Genomic DNA, 19,722 nt, shown 5'->3' on the forward strand with positions numbered 1-19,722 from the left:
GCATTTCACAGACAAGAGCGGCTTTCCAAACCCAAGGGCATTCAGCGCAGGATGGGCCTGAGGTGACAGTTTAGTAGCCAAGCCTGGGGAAGCCGGGCCACTGATGGATTATTCCAGGTTGGACTAGCTCATTTGGCCATGGGGTGGGGGGACAGTGTAAAGGCAAGGTGTAGGTGCAGCTCTTGTGCTCTTGTACGCGTTACGTGATCAGCTACCGCTGTCCCTGAGACTGTCCAGTTCAGTCTCTCATCTGTGCTGCTTCTGAGTGACCTTCAGGCAGTATTTCTGCCCACTCTCCGACACACAGGAAACCAAGACTCCCAGAGTCGTGTCACCAAAGGCAAAAAGGCAATCTGGTGACCTTGGCTCTGCTTTATTGACCTTAGAGCACCCTTTGGATGCAGTTGAAAAAACAAACATACACACTGGGAGCCAGAAACGGATCTAGGCTGGTGTCGCCTGACCCCAGAAGAATTTCCCCAACCCAGGTGGATTTATACAAAACGCCAAAGGGAAAAATGAGGCAATTCGGTGCTGAGTCCAGGGCTAGTCGATTGGCAGAGGAGCAGTCGGTGAAGGAGTGGACAGGTCATGCCTCTTTCTCGTAAGTACGAGTGCAAACTACACTGCCATGGGTGAGTGTCTGAAAGGAGAGACAGAGTCAGATTAGGGCAGGGGTGAGGGCACCGAAGGTATTGGGGCACTCCGCATTCTGTTGGGAAGGGCCTCCACCTTCATCCCAATAATCTTCATGTATTGACTGCCTGCTGTGTGCCAGGTACTTTACGTGTCTTTTTTTGTAATACTTAGCACCAAGCTTTTAGTTTCGTTAGGCACTTAATTCCTCTGTTAGCAAGTTGGGGAAATGAGCTATGGGAGAGGAAGTGACTGGTCAAGATCTCAGGGTGTTTTCTCTCCCTTGCACCATTCCCGTAGTGCCTAAGATGGTGCCTGGCACGTAGTAGACAAATAATACAAATGTCCAGAGACTCTTGGGCAGGAACTGTGCTAGGCCACCAACTCTCCGTTCCTTCCCCGACTTAGAGCAGTGCAGGGACCAGAGGCTGGAGCCACCATCATCCAGCCTGGCATCGTAGAGCCAGGCCCGTGGCCTCACCACAGGCCGAACTGCCCAGTGAGTGTTTGGTCCTGCGTATCACATTCCCACCAGACCTAGACACCTCATTCTTAACTCTGCAGGGCCTCCTGGATGCAGCAATGCAGGGAGAGCGTTACAGAGACCACAGGGGCTGCTGTCTCTGCCCGGGGCCTGGGGGTGTTCAGTCACGGCTACATTCTTCCAGCGGAGGCCCCAAGTTTGTCCCCAAACAGACCCACGTGCCAGCCTGGCTGTCCCTTCCTCCCCAGGCTGTTATCAGGTACTCGCAGAGGGCCAGGCATGCAAAGCACTGACCGGCGGTGGGGCTGGAATGAGGTGGAAAGGGCTGGTCTGTCACTGCCCCACTGTCCCTGCCCAGAGGCTTTCTGTGTGGCAGCGCAGTCCCAGGGAGGAGAGCGAAGCCTCTCCTAGGGGCCTGGGATCCAGCTTGGCCCTGCTTTCTACTCCCGGGTGAGGCAAGGTGGCAACAGAGGAGGACACTAAGGCCGTGGGGCACGTGTGGTAGCCCTCTGCCTCGCCCGTGTGATGCTGTGTGCTCTACGTCACGGTCTCCTGATGCTCCAGCGGCCCACGAGTTTGGTGTTGCTCATGCCCCTTTTACAGCGGGACACGGAGAAGGTGACGTGTGTGAAGCCCTGTTTCGTATAAGCTGAGATGTGAATCCAGGCCTGTATGAGTCCAAAGCTACCACACAGAAAACTCCCACCTAAAGCCATCCCAACCCCGCCTCCACCCTCCACTGCTCCCAGGGGAAGACGCTGGCTTTCCCACAGGCTTGACCGAACGGGAAGGGGTGGTAACCGGTTGGGTGAGGCTCCAAAGTTGTCCATCTTACCAGGATGAGTTTCCCATCAACTAGCTCCCGCACCAGTGTTGTCTCTTGCCCGTTCCACTTCTGCAGGTGAACAAGTTTGCCTCCGTCCAGCGTCACGATGGACTGTGAAAGAGGGTAGAGGTCTGAGCTGCAATCTGAGCCAGGACTGAGTGACAGGATGGTGTCTGGTCATTGGGGTCACAGAGGACCCTGCCTCTGTCCCAAACTAACGGAGCTCAGGCGGCCGCCTCCAACCTAGCCCCGCAGGCTGTCTAGTCCTCCTCCAGCCTCTGCTCCACGACTGCCTGGCTGGCGCGGGGGCCTTCAGGTGTTGCGCGGGTAGGGAGACGCCGGCAGCATGGTGGAGCCAGACAGCCTGGTTCTGAGAAGTGCCACCAGCCTTCGGAATGGGCGCTCATCCCCTCCTCTGGGTGATGTCCACAGCCCTAGGGCCCCTTAGATACAGGGGACATGAATCATCCTGTATCCCCAGGAAAGACCGGTGAGGAGGGGTCCTGAGACTCTCCGGCCGAGTGCTGATCACACATAACGTCTAACAGACCGTGGAGATGGGAGGTGCTGGGAAATCAGACGTCCTGCTTTGTATTCCTCTCTCTTCCCGATCCACATCATGTGGCCCCTTCAGCTGACAAGTGGACAGCAACTGCCGGGTCCTGGGACTGGGTGCCCTTGGAGTGTTCCAGACCCTGGTCAAATGCCCACTTAGTCTTCTGGGCTCTGCCAGCCTGCATCAGCTGGTTCTCATTTGGCAGCTCTCCCAGGTCTCTCTTGTTTAGGAATTTGGGGGCTCTAGGTCAGGCTAGGGGACTCTGGCTGAGCAGGGTTCAGTAGGAGAATCTGAGGAGGCTGTGTGTGTGTTCGGGGCCACATGGGGAGTGGCTGTGCATCCTTGCTCCCACCACCTTACTCCTCATTCCCATCCCCCAAGGTGGTGGTTTTTTTCTTTTCTTTTTTCTTTTTTTTTTTTTTTGCCTACTCCAGATTATTTTTAGCCTAGGCATCCCAGAGCACTACTGTTTCATTGGGATTCTTGTTCCTCAAAAAGTGGGCTAGTCAAGGAGGCAGATGCAGGTGATAGGGCAGCTACCTCTCTCCAAGGTAGGATGACATCTTTGGGCACCATCCCAGCTCTGCCGCCAGCTTCCTGTTGACTCTGGCCTGGGCTCCAGCTTCCTTCACAAGGAGAAGACCAGACCCTGTCCTGTCTTTTCTGGGGCAGTTGTGAGGAAGCCGAGAAACAGCTGAGGGGCTGACTGATAGGGTCTGGTGGAGATATTGCTATAGGAACTCCCTTTAGAGATCAAAGCCCCTTAGTTCTCTCTCTGCCATGCCTGGCCAAGAGGGCTGGGAGGCCTGAGGCAAGCAGCAAAGACAAGAGCCACCACACGTGAGAAGCCCTGAGACTAGAGGTAGATGTCCCCTCCCTCCCTGGGAGGAGAGGGGCTAAGGCCTGGTGGGAAGACATACAAACACACCGTAGACCATGCCCCATCCAGAACACAGCTTTTCCTGCCTGTGGGCTGGCAACATTGGAAATAGTTCCTCAGGGTCACTGGCCAAGGCTGGGAGGTGGAGGTTGGAGAAAAGGAAGCCTCTGAGTAGGTCCCCACCTCTTGTTCCCAGCTGCCCCCTGTGCTGCTGGAGGCCAGGATGGTCTGCTCAATCAGGGAAGGGCTCTGAATTCTCCTGGGCATTCTTCCTAAAGCACTTGGAGGTCACAGCCATGGCCACATAACTCTCCCGTCTATGGATTGGAAAGAAATCCAGAACTAGTGCGTGCCATGCATGGTCACTGAGCTGGAGCTGGAGTCAACGCTGAGGTCAGAAGAACATCCTGGCCCTGTGCTGCCCACTCCCAGATAGATGCTCCCCAAGAAGAGAGGGAGGAAGACAGGACTAGTGTGCTTCTAGCACCTGGGGCATCCCAGCACTGCACAGGCTTTATGTACCTTGTTCATTTCAGTCCCCCATAACCACCTGCCCCTCGGGGTGCAACAGTAAGGTGCCACGTCTCCACACCCTCCAACTCCCAGACCCCCTTCCATGACTCACCTTGACCTTCCTGTCATCCGCTGTTGTCTCGTCGAACTCCACCCCTAGCTGGAAGCTGATCTCCGTGTTCTTGAAGGTGCTATGTGTTTTTATGGTGACAGTGTCCCCATTTCTTTCGATGATTGTGGTAGGCTTGGTCATGTTGGCCACCTGCCTGGTAGCAAAACCCACACCTGAGAGCAGGGGGAAGGTTATGAGCATTTGAGTGAAGCGGGAAGGCAGAGCACAGGGACCTCAGTGAACAACTCTCAGGCCCGGACGTGGGACCGAGAGCAGAGGAGTATGAGAGCTTTCAGAGACCCTGGCCATTTTTAAATTCAGTTTTCCTGTTAGCTCTGTGCAGTGAAGAGACACTTGATTGCAATAGACAGAAGAGAACCTTAAGGGACAGGCATGCCACAGCAAGTCGGTGGCCCAGGGGCCTCTGTGTGGTGAGGACTGTCCTCGTGTGCATGTTATCGCCCTTGGCCCTCCCATTCTCCCTGAAGGCTTGATGCTATTAGCTCTGCTTTACAGATGCAAAAAACAGAGCTGAAGCCCAAAGGTCACAGATCTGGAATTCACACCCAGAATTGTTAGACTGAAGAGTGGGCTTATATGGCCTCCCTAGGCTGGAGCAAGGGCTGCCTTCCAGGGCACCTGAGCAGCTTTCAGCCCACAGGCTGAGCAAAGAAGAGAAATGTAGACTTTGCCTTCCAGAGCCTGAGGGACAAGAATTTCCCACCTTGGAAGTGTTTGCCCTGAAATGCACTGCTACCCTTGTCCCCTATGTATAGCAGTAAGATATTTTCTATTTTTCTTTTTAATCTTTTAAAGACATATTTTTATTTATTTATTTATTTATTTATTTATTTATTTATTTATTTATTTATTGGCAAGGTTATTTTCAAAGCCTCTAATCCGTAACCCAGAAGGGAGGCAGAAAGGAGTGTGTGTGTGTGTGTGTGTGTGTGTGTGTGTGTGTGTGTGTGTGTGTGTCAGTATACAGATTTAGGAGATGCCTCAGGTGCTAGTGCAGTCAGGATGCAAGTCCAGGTCTCTTGGCTCCTAGTCTTGAGGCCCTGTGGGAACTCCCTGCTGACCCAAGCCCCGCTTCCTTGGGTGCTGGGCAAAGCCCGAGTGTCCCGCAAGAGTGTGCAACAAAGAGCTCTTGGACAGAGCTTTAAGCCCCTCAGGTCCTAGCTTCCCTGAGATCTGCCCTCTTGCCTCCAACCTCCCATCACGACACCCTGCCCGCCCTTCTGACCCCAGCAGCTGTGGTGAGCCCTCCAGAAGCAGCCCAGCGTGGGGAGGTGGTGTGCCGGGCTACACAGCCCTGGCTGGAAGTGAGGGACTTCGCCCAGACCCTACACAGGTTGTTTCAGTTGATGCTCGTAACAGCCCCGAACAGGTTTTAATATCCCCAATTAACAGATGAGGCTTGGAGAGAGGTGACTTGTGCCAAAGTCAAAGAGTGAGTGGTAGACACCAATCTAGGCTCCAAAACTTGCTCGCCGTTCCTCCCTGGGCCATTCTCCCAGCATGGCCACCAGGTCTGCCTGTGATCACTGGTACTAACTGGGCTGAGTCTGTCTGCCTGGATGTCCTGAGAACCCTGGGTCTAACACTAGAGGGGCGAGGGCGGATTCCGCCCTGCCTGGCCAGTAAGGGCACTGGCCTTAGCCCTGCTGTCAGAGTGAGGCCAATCCCACTCCCCAGCAGAGAGCAGGGCCTTGTCACCATGGAAGGAGCTCTGTTTGCATAGGACCTACCCAGAGGTGTGGTGTGTTTGAGGAAGGAAACCACTGAGAGGTGAGTGAGGGACTGAGCCAAGAGAAACTGAGACCAAAAATGGGGCTGACAATTTTGGAGGCTCAGAAAGAGCTGGGTTCTACTTAGAGATGAAGCTGAAGCTATTTACTGTCAGAGCTGAAGACGGTCTTTTCTCCCCCATGGGCCTCTCATTCTTTACATCTGTATATGGAGAAGAGCAGGCTGGATGGACGCTCAGCCCTGCAGCCCAAATTCGCCCCCTTATTTGGGGCAAAATAAGGGGAGAAGGGTGGTAAGGATGTTGCAGCTCACTTCAGGGACACAGGTTTTGGCTGGAATGTCTACTAAGGGAGGAGGGGCTGGCTCTGGGCATCCCGACTTCCCAGCAGCTGTCCCGGGGCTCGCTTGCTCCAAGTGTGGCTGCTTTCCTGGGGTCTGTGGGCATAGTACCCAGCACACTGTGGTGGGGCAGTTGAGAGCTTTGGTTTCAAGAGCCAACACCTGTGGTCCCTAGTTCAGGAAACGGTTAGGAACAGAGCTAAGAGGTGGGTCCCCCACACCTTATTTGGATATCTGCCAGAATCCAGCCCCCTTTCCCTAGTAGGAAGGCATGGAATGGAGCTCGACTATGAACAATATGCTGGTTTCCCTGTCGCAGCCTGGGGGACTAAGATAATCTCACACCTGGGGATTTGGGTGAAAGGGCATCATCACCTCCATCGAAGCCCATACAAGGAGGGGAAACGAGGAGGCCAATTCTTAGCTAAGCAGTTCCTACCACTCCCACCCCCAGGGTCCATAGGGGAAAATAGTTCTGGGTTGCACATCTAGAAATCTAGGTTTTCTTATCAGCTCTGCTGTGGGGCTGATCTGACCAGTTTCAGTCTCTCTGGGTCTCAGTCTCCCCATCTGTCAAACTAGGCAAGGCATGGGGATCTCCAAGCACCTCACCTGTAAAGAGTCGGAATCTTTATTCTTCCCCAGCCAACACCATGCCCTCGGAGACCAAAGACCCTCCCTGCCTTTAACAGATCTTGGCCTTGTTCCGGGACCCTTGCTGCACTCCAAAAGTCCACTGGTTTTCTCCACCAGACCCCTCCCCAACAAGTGGCTGAGCCAGCTGATAATGGGTCCTCTTGCCCCACCCTACCACGAGGCTCTAAGACCGCGATTAGAGCCTGGTTACACACCACTGCGGGACAAGGTCAGAGACTGGATGGTGAGAAGGAGGGCATCCTCCAGCAGCCATCCTTTCCCTAGTTCAACGTGGAGGGGCAGGGGTTGTTGCTAACTGTGCGGCGCCTCCTCATATCCCATTCACAGGTACTTCCCTCTTCTACCTCCTTCCTCCTCGGGGTTCCCGCTTCTTTACGCCATAGTACACTCCCCATCCGCCCCATTCCCTTTGCGTATTCACACTTTCCAATCCCTAAACCACCCATGCTCCTGGTTTTTTGCTCCTCCCGCTAGCCTCCCACCTTCTAGGTCAATGCTCTCCTTTCATACAAACCCACCTCCTAGCTCCAGATCCTATATATATACGCCTCTTCCTCGAAAGCCCTCCCCGCCCCAACATCGACCTGCACACCTACCTCCTTGCTCCTCGCTACCTGGGAATCCCTCTAGCCGGGTTCAGACCATGAAAACCCCCTTCCAACAGGCCTCGCGTGCCCTAGCCCATGCTGCCACCCCCTCCGCGTTCCCTTACTCCCCAACCTTGAGCAGGAGGGACGCAGCAGGCTCGCGGAGTAGCAGCCAGAGCCAGAACGCTGCGCGGGGCTGCGCACGCGGCCAGGCCTTCCCCCGCCCAGCATCCCGAGTCGCACTCACCAATCGACTTCATGTAGTCATCGAAATTCTTGCTGTCCACTAGCTTCCAGGTGCCCACGAAGGCGTCCACCATGGTGAGGCTGGGCTAGGCCGAGAAAGCTGAGGAGACAGAACACGCGTGCAAGGACTCCGGGACCCGCGGCTCCCGGCCCGCGCTACCGCTTTAAATAGCCCTTGCATCACGTGGTGAGGCGTGGCCCACACCCCCAGCTCCCGAAATAGGAAGCCTCAGGCGGGCGCTCTACCGCCCGGAGCTCGCTGCCCATCCCCCACGACCCGCCCGGCCGGGGGAGGGGGACAGCTAGTGGCTCCCGGCTCTCCTGCGTCAGCGCGGGGGCCCGGCCTCCGAGTCCCTGCCCCGCGCTGGCGGGACCTGCTCTCTTCCCAGGCCTCCAGGCGCTCGTCGCAATCTGAGGAGGAAGCAATTGAGGGCACGGTGCCCGCGAGGTGGGGCGCGCGCTCCGGACATCTTCGTCCCCCAGTGACACCCCGAGCTTGGGGTTAGAGCAGAGGTGAGAGACTAGAGGAGACAGGGCTGATGCCCACGCCGGGAAAGCTCTGGCTGACCCTAAGCGGCGCAGGCATCTTGGTCCTCATTTTGCAGGTGAGGAGCCCAAGGCTCAGAGGGGAACTGACAAGGTCGCAGGAAATAAGGCGAGGCTTAATTGGAGCCCAGATTGCAAGCCTGGTCTTAGCTGGTCCCGGAAGCCGCGCTTTCCCGCCACTGCGCACTCGCCGGTGGCGGGAAGAGACCAGGGGGGCACCGTGAGAGGCTGAGCTGCCCCTGTGCCCTCCACCTTGCCCCTGGCGAAAGCGACCCAAGCCGCCGCGCCCTTCCCGCCCCGCACGTGCTCGCCCCTCCCCGTGGAATGTCACCGGCGCGGGCCTTTCCGCCCTGCAGGGCTGCTCCCCATCCTCCTTGGCCACGCTTCAGGCTTCTCTGACCTGTACGCAGGGCTCAGAGCATTTGATCGGGTCACTTGCCCCCTCACCTCCTTCCGAAGTTCCGTCCCCCAGCCACCTGACAGGCTCAAGGGCAGCTCCCCACCTCCTGACCGCTGCAGCCCCGACCTGCCTGCCGGCCCTTCTCCGACCTCTTTCACAGAATGTCCCTCACCTCCTTTACAGAGCCTGCGGTGTGATGGACACTTTACAAAGCGCTTTTAATAGGAAGATCCACCTTGTATTGATGTTTTTTTTGTTGTTTTTTTTTTTGCTTTAAGTGCATTTTCTCCTTGAACTTCCGGAGCAAAGTCCACCAAGTAGGTTTTATCATTTCCACTGTTTTACAGATGAGCAAACTGAAGCTTGGAGGGGTCCATTCATTTCTTAATCCCCCCCCGTTATTAAAGCGCCTACTTTTCACCAGGCCTTGGGCTGGGCTCTGGAGAGACCACCATGAATAAGACGCACTCGTGTAGCTCCCCTTTGGGCAGGCAGACCTCACCTAGCCTGGTGGCTTTGAGGGGAGACCTGTCCTGACCTAGGGGCTTGGGGGAGACTCCCCAGAAGAAGTGAGGGGTAAGCGAGTGCCGAACAGATAGGAAGCCCTGCAGAAGTAAATGGTGCCCGGGGCACCTGGGTGGCTCAGTCTGTTAAGTGGCCGACTTCGGCTCAGGTCATGGTCTCGGGGTCGGTGAGTTCGAGCCCGGCGTCGGGCTCTGTGCTGGTAGCCCAGAGCCTGGAGCCTGCTTCTGTTCCTGTGTCTCCCTCTCTCTCTGCCTCTCCCCCACATCGCGCTCTGTCTCTCTCTGCCTTTCAAAAATGAATAAATGTTAAAAAAAAAAAAAAAAAAAAAAGAAGTGAATGGTGCTCGACCGAACTGAAGCCAGCAGAGGTCCACCCAGGGGGCTTGCAGGAGCACAGGGCACACTAGCCCTGGGGTCCCAGCAGCTCTGCACATGTGCAGTGTGGCAGACCCTCCTTCCTGGGCCTCTGTTTCTCCGTGTGGAAGTGGACAGCATCTGCCCCTACCTGACTTTCTGGGAAGAAGCCAGGGAGGAAGAGCCCTCGTTTGCCCAAGCTCTTGGTTTGTTTGGACAGGTCCACTTGCCAGAAGGCCTTAGGGCCGGGCACGGAGCCCTGCTGACCTCATTGCCGGAGCAGGTGCAGGGGAGGGTGGGGAGGAGAGTGGGATGGTTTCTAAGTCAAGGTCACAACCTTTAGACACTGGACCTCCTCTCTGAAGGACCAAGCGGCTAGAGACCCCAGAGGCCAGAGCGGTCTCCCTACATGGTCCTTCCGATGCAGCCGTGGAGGGCTGGGGCTAACAGCTGCGGGCAGGTAGATCTGTGAGCCAGTTCTGATTCCCTTGGGTACTGGACGTGTGGCTGTGGGTCTCAGTTTCATCTTGAAAATGGAAGTGATAACAGTATTTACCCCCCTAGAGATGTCTGGGGAGCAAACGAGATAGTGCATTTAAAACGCTGAGCATGGGGGACTTCCATGCTCGATTCCACTGCTGTTATCGTTACTGTCATCCTTGGATAGGGTGGGATTCTCAGGCCCTGTCCCTCACCTGCCGGGCCCCCCACAGCAGATCGCTTGGCTTCTCCAATCCTCAATCTTCTCATTTCTGGGCAGGATTAGAACCTGCTGCAGCCATGGGGAAGCAGCTGCAGAGACTTGGGGGATGGGTTGAGAAGGACACTGCCACAAAGTTCTTTTGTCCCCTGCCTAAGCTGAGCAGCCTGGAGACAAAGCCTAGACCCATTAGCCTTGCTGCCCTACCCCCATCTCCCCAGCACACCCAGACCTGAGTCAGTTGACTCCTCAGGCACGCCCTATCTGCTTTCCACTGGGCTGTCTTCTCCCTTCCAAATACGTACAGCTTCTCATCCCTCCGATTACCTGCATCCTCTCTGCCCCGTGACACTCCCTGCATCTGGGGAACGAGGGGTAAGGGGAGGGAATGTGCGCCCTTCCCTTTTCCTGCCCCTCCTTCTTGCCCTTGGCAGATCCAGCTGTGGATACAACATCTGGCAGGCCGCAGGGCCAGTCCCTGCCAAGAGCGCATCTCCGCAGCCCTCGCCCTATGGTGATGTCACTGTTCTGTGTCTCCACGGCAACCACAGGCTGGGAAGATGGAAAAGAGGAGAGCCGAGTAACCAAGAGAGAGCCAATGAGATGGGCCAGCTGCACCGGATGATCCGTGGGGCCATGGGGCGGGGCTGGGGGGAGAGCAGGGGGCCTACTCAGCATCTTGGGCTGCTTCCTGGACCCTCCCTGCCATCTAGACGCCTCCAATAGGGGATGTGCCACTGGCACGGGGAGAAACACCGGAGGTAGAGGCCAAAGAAGCTGAGCTGGAGCCTCCACTGACCCAGGGACATAGAAACCCCCCCCCCCCCATAACCTCTTCGGGGCCTAATCTGTGCATGTTGACTGCCCCAGTCCACCTCCAGGACCTGCTGGAATTTTTTTTTTTTTTTTATGGTAATGGTGGTGCAGCCCTCTGCCACGGAATCAAGTTCTTAACCCTTCTCTCCACACCCTCCATAGCTTCCCCTGGTGCATGATGTATTCAGAAGCGGCATCTTTGGAAAGAAGCCTGGTTCTAAATCCCAAGCCTGCAACTTACTAGTCAAGAGACTAGGAGCCAGTCCCTTCCCCTTCTGAGTCTCCTTTCCTCCCAAATGGAGGAAGGGCCATCTATTCCCAGGGTTGACAGGAGGATTAAAAGAGATAACATATGGAAGCCTAACACACAGAATACTCAAGGAGTGGTGATTACGTTCTCCCTTCTGGGTCTCCCCGGGGCACTTTTCCCAGAGATGCATGTGAATGAGCCAAGGCCCTTGGAGACATTGAACCAATAGCAAAGAACCAGGTGTGTCTGTCTCCTCACTGGGGCCATTAAGTGCCTTCAGATACTGCAGACAAGTTTTCCAAATCTCTCCCTTTCTCTTTAAGTAACTCATGCATTTCACCGGTCTCCGTGAGTACCTCCTGCGCCCAGACACTGTGCTGGGCTCAGCGGGTTCCAGGGGAAACAGGAGAGCCACAGCCCCCATCCTCCCTGAGCTCACTATGTAGGGGGATTGCAGCGCGGTGGCTGGAATGCAGTGTTCTTTTTGCCACAAGGAAATCGCTTCCTCGTTCCCCAAGAGTTCTAGATACTGTGGGTCTGAGAGAACAAATGATGGCAAAAGGTAGGGATTTACTCAACACCAGTTGCTTCTGAGAAACTGCTGCCTGTGGCACATGCTCCCTGGAAGGAGAACAATGGTTCTCTCTGCCCAGAGAGGAGAGGGGGTAGCTCAGGGTGGTGGGGCGGTCACCTCGGCTTTCCCAGAAACCAGCTGTCCTCCCTGTTGGCAGAATAAAGCCCAAACTCTTCCGCCTTGCTCCGTCTGTTTCATTAGTTAAGTTTATTACTGAAATCCTATTCCGAGAACAGTGCCTGGCAGATGGTTGGCATAAATGAATGAATATTGAACGAATGAATGAAGGAGTGTATGGAATATTGATTGAATGAATGAATGAACGAGTGGGTGCGTGAGTGAATCTGTCTACGTCTCTAGCTTTGGGGGCTCTGGAGTGAGACTCACTTGGCTTCCATTCCTGCCCCTGTTGCTTACAGACCAGCTGTGTGGCCTTGGGCAAAGTCACCACCTCTCTGGGTCTGTATTTCTTTATCTGAGAAAAAGCACATCACAGTTCCCACCAAGCCAGCCTCCCAGGGACTCTGGGGAGATAAGCTTGGGAATGCAGTACAAAGGGTAATTGTTTCTCTTCTCAGCCGCCTTCCAGGGAGGTCCCCAGGCTCTGGCCTCCACCTGCCTCTCCTCACCCTCCACGCTGCAGCCACTCTGTTCTCGTTGTATCTCAAAGGGGTGCCATGTATCTCTTTTGTGTTTGCCTAAGAGGACTCTTCCTCCCTAGCTGCTACTCTCTTAGTTATTCCTTACTTTTCAGCTTGACTGTCCCTCCTCCGGGAAGCCCCATCTTCCCCAGCAAAGCACTCACCCCGCTTTCCATGTGGTCCACTCGACTCAGAGTCTGACTTTTCCTATTGCACCGGCCCTGCCATGTCCACGGAGCCTCTCACAGGGCCTGGCACGGGTCTGCGAAGTAGACAGTCTCTCTGAGAGCAACGGACATCGCTTGTCTTCTTCAGAGTTCTCGGTTTGCAAATTCTGCCCCCACTTGTTCCCCCACTTTCCCATTACTTTCAGCTTTTCTCTTGCCAGAGTATCCTGTCTTGTAGCCTTCTTTCCACTCCATCCCTGAGGGCCCTGAGACTGCGCCCTGTCCTGTGGGTCGTGGGGCTGAGAACTGCCCTTCTGAGCACATAGCTGTAGCCAGAATCTCAACTGTAGCTCTTTATTATTTTTTAATTTATTATCATCCGTGTGTAAGTGAGTTTTATCCTCAGCGCGGGGCTTGAACTCACGACGCCAAGATCAAGAGTTGCCTGCTGTACTGACTGAGCCAGCCAGGTGCCTCTTTAGGGACAGTAGCTCTCTTTAGGGACAGCTCCGGTCCTAGGAAGTAATCAAACCAGATTCCAGACAGCCCCCGGCTCCTTCCCCACCCTGCTCCTCTATCCAATGAAAAATTTGCCTCTGCAAAACTACAAATAATATTAGATTAGACTGAGTGAAGTATAATAAGAAAGGGAAACCTAATGCCTATAAAACTACAAATAATATGAGATTGAGTAAAGTATAATAAGAAAGGGAAACCTATAAACAGCACTTCATACTACCCTGAGGTCCGGGGCGGGTTCATGTGCCATGTGACCTAGCGGCAAACAGACGTTTGGTTCAATGGTCGCTCCCTAGGGCACACTTCATTCAGGAACAGCCCGCTTAAGATTCTGGAAAGAGGCAGGCAGCTCCAGGAGACCTGATGAGCCTAGCTGGTGTGGACAGGTGACCCCTGTGTGTCCTTAGGTGAGGACAGCTGGTTGGCAAGCCCTGGCAAGGGTCTGGCAGAGAAGGGATCTTGGACTCGGGAGTCTGGGACCTGGGATCTTGGGATCGGCTGTTTGGGTGGGGGTGGGGGGGGCAGCATCTCTGGGCCCCGTAGTCACCAAAGACACTAGATAGGAAAGGCAAGGAGCCGTCTACTTGGACTTGAACTGGGTGGACTTGGGTGAAAGAGCTGCCCTCCTAGAGGTGGGAGGTAGGAAGAGATTAGGAGGATGGGACCAGAGTCGGGAGGGTGACGTCAGATGGGCAATGGGGTTGTTCAGTGCAGGGCTCAGAACAGCCCAGGGTGGCGTCAGGAGCTGAGGACTGGCCTGTGCGCGGTCACTCTCTCCATTTGACGAGTCACTGTATGAGCTGTCAGGGGCCAGGAGGAAGAGGGGGAAAGACCCCTGGCAGGGCAGTTGGGAGACCCGATAACCGGCTGTGTGAGCTTGGCCAGTCAATCTCTCTGTGCCTGTCTCCTTTTCTGCATGATGGGGATAGTCATGTCTACCTTCCAGGGTGGGAGGAAGGAGCGCATGAGATCGTGGGGACAGAGAACCTTTACACGCTGTGACGCGCGGTGCGGAAAACGATTGCCCGCAGCCGTGCGGCACTTACGAAGCGCCGGGCCCTGGATTCAGCAGGTTTCAGCCTCGCAGCTCTTGTGATTCTGACAGTAACCCCGTGATGTAGGCACTTTGGTTCCCATCCCCAGGTTACAGATGAGAGCCGGGATTTGGACCCAGGACCCTGGCCCCGAGGCCTTGTATGGCCTGCCACCATTCCACACCGCCTTTCCCAGAGACAGTCTTTGCCCTGCCTCGCTCTGTGACCTTGGGCCAGTCTCTTTCTTTCAGTGTCCCCAACGCCATGGCAGGGGGTTGGGCCAGATGAACCCTTTAATCCTTCAAGCTTTGGCAGTTGGTGTTTCAGGGAGGGTGCTTCCAAGTGGGGGAAGAGGGTGGGGTGGGGCCAGAACCAGGAGAGGACAAACTTTTCCAGTGTCTCTGCTCCAATCCCGTCACCTCCTCAGGGGGTAGGCTGGCAGGCTCCCCTTTGACCTACAAGCCGCGGGGCCAAAGAAGCAGGTGATGCCCAGCCCTGGCCTGAAATACCCACTGGTCACTGAGGGTCACTGAGGTCTGAGTCCCAGAACAGACCACTAACAGTCAGGCAGGGCCCATCTGCCTTGGCTAGCAGACCCCAGAGGGCAATAGAGCCACATTCTGCCTGAGTCATACCTCTTGGTCTCCACCCACCCATCCTGGGCCCCGACACCCTCACTCAGGGTCAGTTAATCAGGGGGCCAGGCCTGGTCTGGACCCAGGGAGGTGGCTATTTCTAGATGTCCTGCCTGTCTCCTTGGCCTGGGCCTCCAGCCAGCTCAGGACATGCACACACACACACACACACACACACACACACACACACACATTCTTGAACTTGACTGCTATTGGCTTGGTGCCTGGACCCGTACTGGCAACCAACCGATGGCCTAAACTTAGGTTCCACCCCTATAGAGAGAGGGGAGAGGTGGATGCCTACAGACTATGGCAATACAGAAAGGCTATCATTATCCCACGTGCGGACCGCACACGGACCGCGGAAGGCCAAGAGCGGGAAGCCACTCACTCTGCCAGGAGAGTCAGGAAAGGCTTCATACCGGACATACCCTTTGGACTAGATCTTAAAGGATGCACAGCAGTTTGCCAGGTGTGGGGTGAGAAATTGGGAAGGCAAAGGAGGAATAGACAGTTAAAGAAAGATGAGATTTTCCTGGTGATTGATCTGGGATGAGGGCAGAGGATAAAAGCGGCAAATGAGGGGCGCCTGGGTAGCTCGGTGGGTTGGGCGTCCGGCTCTTGATTTCGGCTCAGGTCATGGTCTCACGGTTCGCGGGATCGAGCCCCGCGTCCGGCTGTGCACGGGTGGCACTTGGGATTCTCTCTCTCTCCCTCCCTCTCTGTCCTCTCTGCCCCTCCCCGGCTCATGTGCAGGCTCGCTCTCTCTCTCTCTCTCTCTCTCAAATAAATAAATAAACAATAAATAAATAAAAGATAGGAAGATCGTTTAGGTCCGGAGAAAAAAAGGCCTTGCCCACCATCAAGGAGGCTGGCCTTTCTTCCGAAGGCCACGGGGAGTCACTGAGGGCTCAGGTGGGGGAGCACGATGATCTGACTCAGATCATGGTTAAGAGTTCTCTGGCTGTCGTGTGGAGGCTGGACTGGACACTGGTTAGTTAGGAGGCTATGGCAGTCGTCCCAGGCTCTCACCAGCAGCCAGCAGGCAGGGGACAGAGGAGGACACACCTCTCCTAATTAAAGGCGTGACCTGGCAGCTGCACTTATGGCCTCCCTCTTGGCCAGAAATTAGGCACGTGGCCACATCTAGTTGCAAGCGAAACTGGGACACATGGTCATTGTTCTGGACGGCCTGTGAGTCTGGAAAACAGGGAGGGTGGCCATCACGGGACACAAGGTCCCTGACACAGTGGTTAAAAGTCCTCTCTCTGAAACCAGGTTTCCTGAGCTAAAGCCTTACCTTACCATGTCAGCTTTGTGGGCAGATTACGTGCCTTCTCTGCACCTCCGTCACCTCGTCGAGGCACAACGAGCTGATACGCCAAGTCTTAGAGTAGAGCCTGGCACGCAGTGAGGTCCAGGGCTGTCTTTAGTTTCTGAGACAAGGGGAAGTTCTGGGGACAGGTTCTGCCTGAGCGCCCTGGCAGGGCTGAGGTCCCCATAGGGGGGCTGATGAATGGCTGGGACATCTGGAACTATCCAGCCCCCATCCCTTAAACCAATGGTTTAGCTGAGGCAGAAGAGGCTGGGAGAAGATGTTGGGAAAAGAAAGGTTGATTTTGGAGGGGATTCAAGAATAGGAAACCCAACGTCTGACTTCGGCTCAGGCCATGATCTTGCGGTTCAGGAGTTCGAACCCCATATCGGCTCACTGCTGTCAGCCTGTCAGCCCAGATCCTCTGTTCCCCACCCCCCCTCTCTCTGCCCCTCCCCTGCTTGTGCTCTCTCTCTCAAAAGATAAATAAAACTTTTTTTTCTTAATCTTAAAATTAACAACAACAACAACAAAGAATAGGTAGCTCAAGAAAAGATACCCCTGGACTCAGGAGTTTCAGAGGCAGCCCAGCCCTGAGCTCCTTCTCACGGGACTACAGATCCCCCAGAACCAGGAGGAGGTGGTTAGTTTTGAGTCAAGGGCACCTGAAGCGGGGCTCAGGCTCATAGCTGCCGTGTGAGCCCAGGCCTCCAGCCACCATTGCCCCTCTCCGGACCTGGGTTTTCCCACCCAGAAGCTGGAGATCGATTGGCCCAGCCTTCTGGCCACATGGCTGAGAAGATGTTTGTCGTGGCTCTGAAACTGGGCTGCATCCGCAGGGCTAAACACCCGGGAGGGATGGGTCGCCGAAGATGATAGCGTGACCCCTCCCAGGAGGGCGGAGCGTTGCAGCTCTGTCCTGCGGAGCCACTTGCTCTCCTGCCTTCTCCCTCATCTGGCCTGTGTTCCAGTCCCCAGGCTGCGGACTGTAAAACTGGGTGGGACGAGAGAGCTAATGGGGCGGGGGGCGGGGTCAGGTGAGCTACGTTTACACCGGAAAACCCTGTCTTCAAACAAACTCTTAGAAGGCACGTCCAGGAGATAAGGAAGCCAAGCAGGGGCCTGGCCCTTGCTGGTGAAGAGTGCCGGCCAGATCTCTGGGCCTCTGTGGGCCTGGCTAGCACCCCCCCCCACCCCCGCGCCCCTGCTGCCTGCTCTTTCTGCAGCCTGGGATGGAGGCGGGGTGGGGATGGGGGTCCAGGCAGCTGTGACAAACAGCAGGCAGAACCCCCACCCTAGGTTGCCCTTCTATCCCTGGGAGCTGGCAGCAATCACCACCCCCTGAAGACCCCTTGGGTCCCTGGGCTGGGGGGGGGGGGCGGGCAGAGAGAGTCCTCAGACGCCAGGGCCTCTGGGTGCTTACCTGAGTGTAGAGTACTGAGCACAGGAGAAGTGAGAGTACTGAGCACAAGACCACGAGATTGGGAGTTAGGAAGCTCCTGGTGCCACCCTGGGTAAGTGATCTGGAGCAGCCGCTATGCCTCTCTGGGTCTCAGTTTCCCCATCTGACCAATGAGGGATGAACGCGATGATGTCAATGTCCTCAGACCCTTTCTCATTTGTGGCCGGAGGAGGGATGGGGGCTGGTGGGGACTGTGCTATGGGTGCCGTGTTTCCCAAGAGAGATAGAATCCTGCTCGTAGTTCAGAGGCAGTGATGGCAGGCGCAGCCGTCAGAGGCGTGGAGGGGGTCAGAGGCTGGGGCAAGGTTGGCGGGAAGACTCAGTTTGAGCTCGGGCTCTGCTGCTGGGTGGGTGAACGTGGTCCCTTGTCAGGGCCACACTTTCTCCTCTCCTCTCCCAGCCCTTTCCCCAGGACTGATTTTTTTTTTTTTTACTCTTCCCATCTTCCCACAGGGGCAGGACTAGGGGTGCGGTGGGGCGCTGGGATCTTGCAGAGACAGAGGGGTCCCGGTGTGGGTGTGAGGTTGGGCTGGGGGGTGCAGGGCGGAACTGATGCGAGAGGCTTTTCTCTGTGTCTTGGGTGGGGGTGGGGGAGGTAATTCCCACAGAGACCAGCATCCTGGTCCCCTAGTCCAGAGGAAGACCCATCCCAGAGACACACATGCAAGCCCAGACGTGACGCACATACACCTAAAACCGCACGTGACCTCGCACGCACCCCCAGACACATACACACGTACCCCCGACCCTTGACTGGTTAGATAACTGGCGGGCCCACTGCAAAGTGAAAATAGGGGCCCCTGGTTAAAAAAAAAAATGTGTTAAGAATGTCGAGACGGTGACAGCCAAGCATTAGACCAAGAGCAGAGCCCTTCAGAGCAGAAGGCGCTGTTAGACTGCACACCCCTGAGGGTGGTCCCATCCCCAGAGCTTTCAGGCCATTCCTCGGGACCCACAGTCCCACAGACACCTGCCGGAGACACGCTCACCTGCAGACATTCGCACCCCTACACTCACCGCACTGAGGCCATACGCCCCAAACACGCCGCTGTAAGGGCCCCTGTGCTGCTGGAGCCTCCGCTGAGCCCGGGCCTCTCCCCGGGGGGGCCAGATGCAGCCACCCCCAGGGCCCTTACACTCACCCCTTATCAGGACTGCCATCTCTCTCCAGCCCTCTGCCCCACACGGCTCCTCCCCCTACACACACCAGCCTGCCTGCTGGCTTGGAGTGGATGACAGAGGAGACGGCAAATGCTAGCCCCTCCAGCCATTCTGCACACCAGTCTGCAGGGGTGCAGCTGAGAGTGGAATGCTAATACTACTAATAATAATACTTAAGACTTGAACATTGGGGTACCTGGGTGGTACAGTCGGTGGAGCATCCAACTTCAGCTTGGGTCAGGATCTCTCAGTTCGTGGGTTCGAGCCCTGCATCAGGCTTTGTTGCTGATAGCTCGGAGCCTGGAGCCTGCTTCGGATTCTGTGTCTCCCTCTCTCTCTGTCCCTCCCCTGCGCGCGCTCTCTCTCTCTCTCTCTCAAAAATAAATAAATATTAAAAATTAAAAAAAGCAAACTCATTCAGTCCTTACAACCATATGTGGTAGGCACAGTTATTTATCTCGATTTTACAGGTGAGGAAACCGAGGCACAGAATAGTTGTCACTTGCCTGACTCTCACAGCTAGTAGGGAAGTCGGGATTCGAACCCAGGCAGGCCATCCGCCCCCGGAAGAGCCTGCTCTTCAGTACCTGGAGTGTGCCAGGCCCTGTGGACCCTGTGGCTCTGTGGCCCACCCTGGGCAGGGGGGCGGGGAGGTGCTCAGGGAGTATTGTGAAGTAAGGAAACAACATGATTATGACGCAGCATCACCTTGATGGGGACCCACGGGCAACCCTGGGAGCCCCAGGATGGTCACCAGACCGCAGAAACAGATGACTGTCTTCTACTACGACCTCAATATTTAGAAGCTATCTGAGCGCGAGCCATATGTGTTTTTCACCTCTTTACAGACAAAACTATCAAGTGTGTAATTAAGGCATATTCAGCGGCAACTGAATGTGATACCGGACAGTGTACGAGGTGGCCTGTTACCCAGAAGACTTTCTCCCTGGGAATGAAAGGAAATCGGCCCTGCCGGGGAGTCCTGGGCGTCCACCCGGCTGCACTTCACGTGTGACCTCCTTTGATACACGACCTT

The 19,722-nt window shown here is 55.7% G+C and overlaps 1 protein-coding gene across 3 annotated transcripts; it reads right to left on the reverse strand.

Annotated features, from left to right (window-relative positions):
- Window positions 1-354: 354 nt before the first annotated feature.
- Window positions 355-19,303, reverse strand: FABP3 (fatty acid binding protein 3). Of its 3 annotated transcripts, none has more exons than XM_042950315.1 (5): window positions 19,193-19,303; window positions 7,590-7,688; window positions 4,008-4,180; window positions 1,956-2,057; window positions 355-643 (listed from the first exon to the last, which is right to left on the reverse strand). In XM_042950315.1, the coding sequence occupies exons 2-5, from the start codon at window positions 7,660-7,662 to the stop codon at window positions 590-592; spliced, it is 402 nt and encodes a 133-aa protein (XP_042806249.1). In that variant the 5' UTR covers window positions 7,663-7,688; window positions 19,193-19,303; the 3' UTR covers window positions 355-589. The 3 variants fall into 3 exon arrangements, with proteins under 3 accessions (XP_042806249.1, XP_042806246.1, XP_042806248.1); XM_042950312.1 differs by lacking the exon at window positions 19,193-19,303 and adding an exon at window positions 17,487-17,619; XM_042950314.1 differs by lacking the exon at window positions 19,193-19,303 and adding an exon at window positions 10,440-10,533.
- Between the last annotated feature and the right edge of the window lie 419 nt (window positions 19,304-19,722).

The sequence above is a fragment of the Panthera leo genome, chromosome C1, assembly GCF_018350215.1.
Source record: "Panthera leo isolate Ple1 chromosome C1, P.leo_Ple1_pat1.1, whole genome shotgun sequence".
In the NCBI taxonomy this organism is placed as follows: domain Eukaryota; kingdom Metazoa; phylum Chordata; class Mammalia; order Carnivora; family Felidae; genus Panthera; species Panthera leo.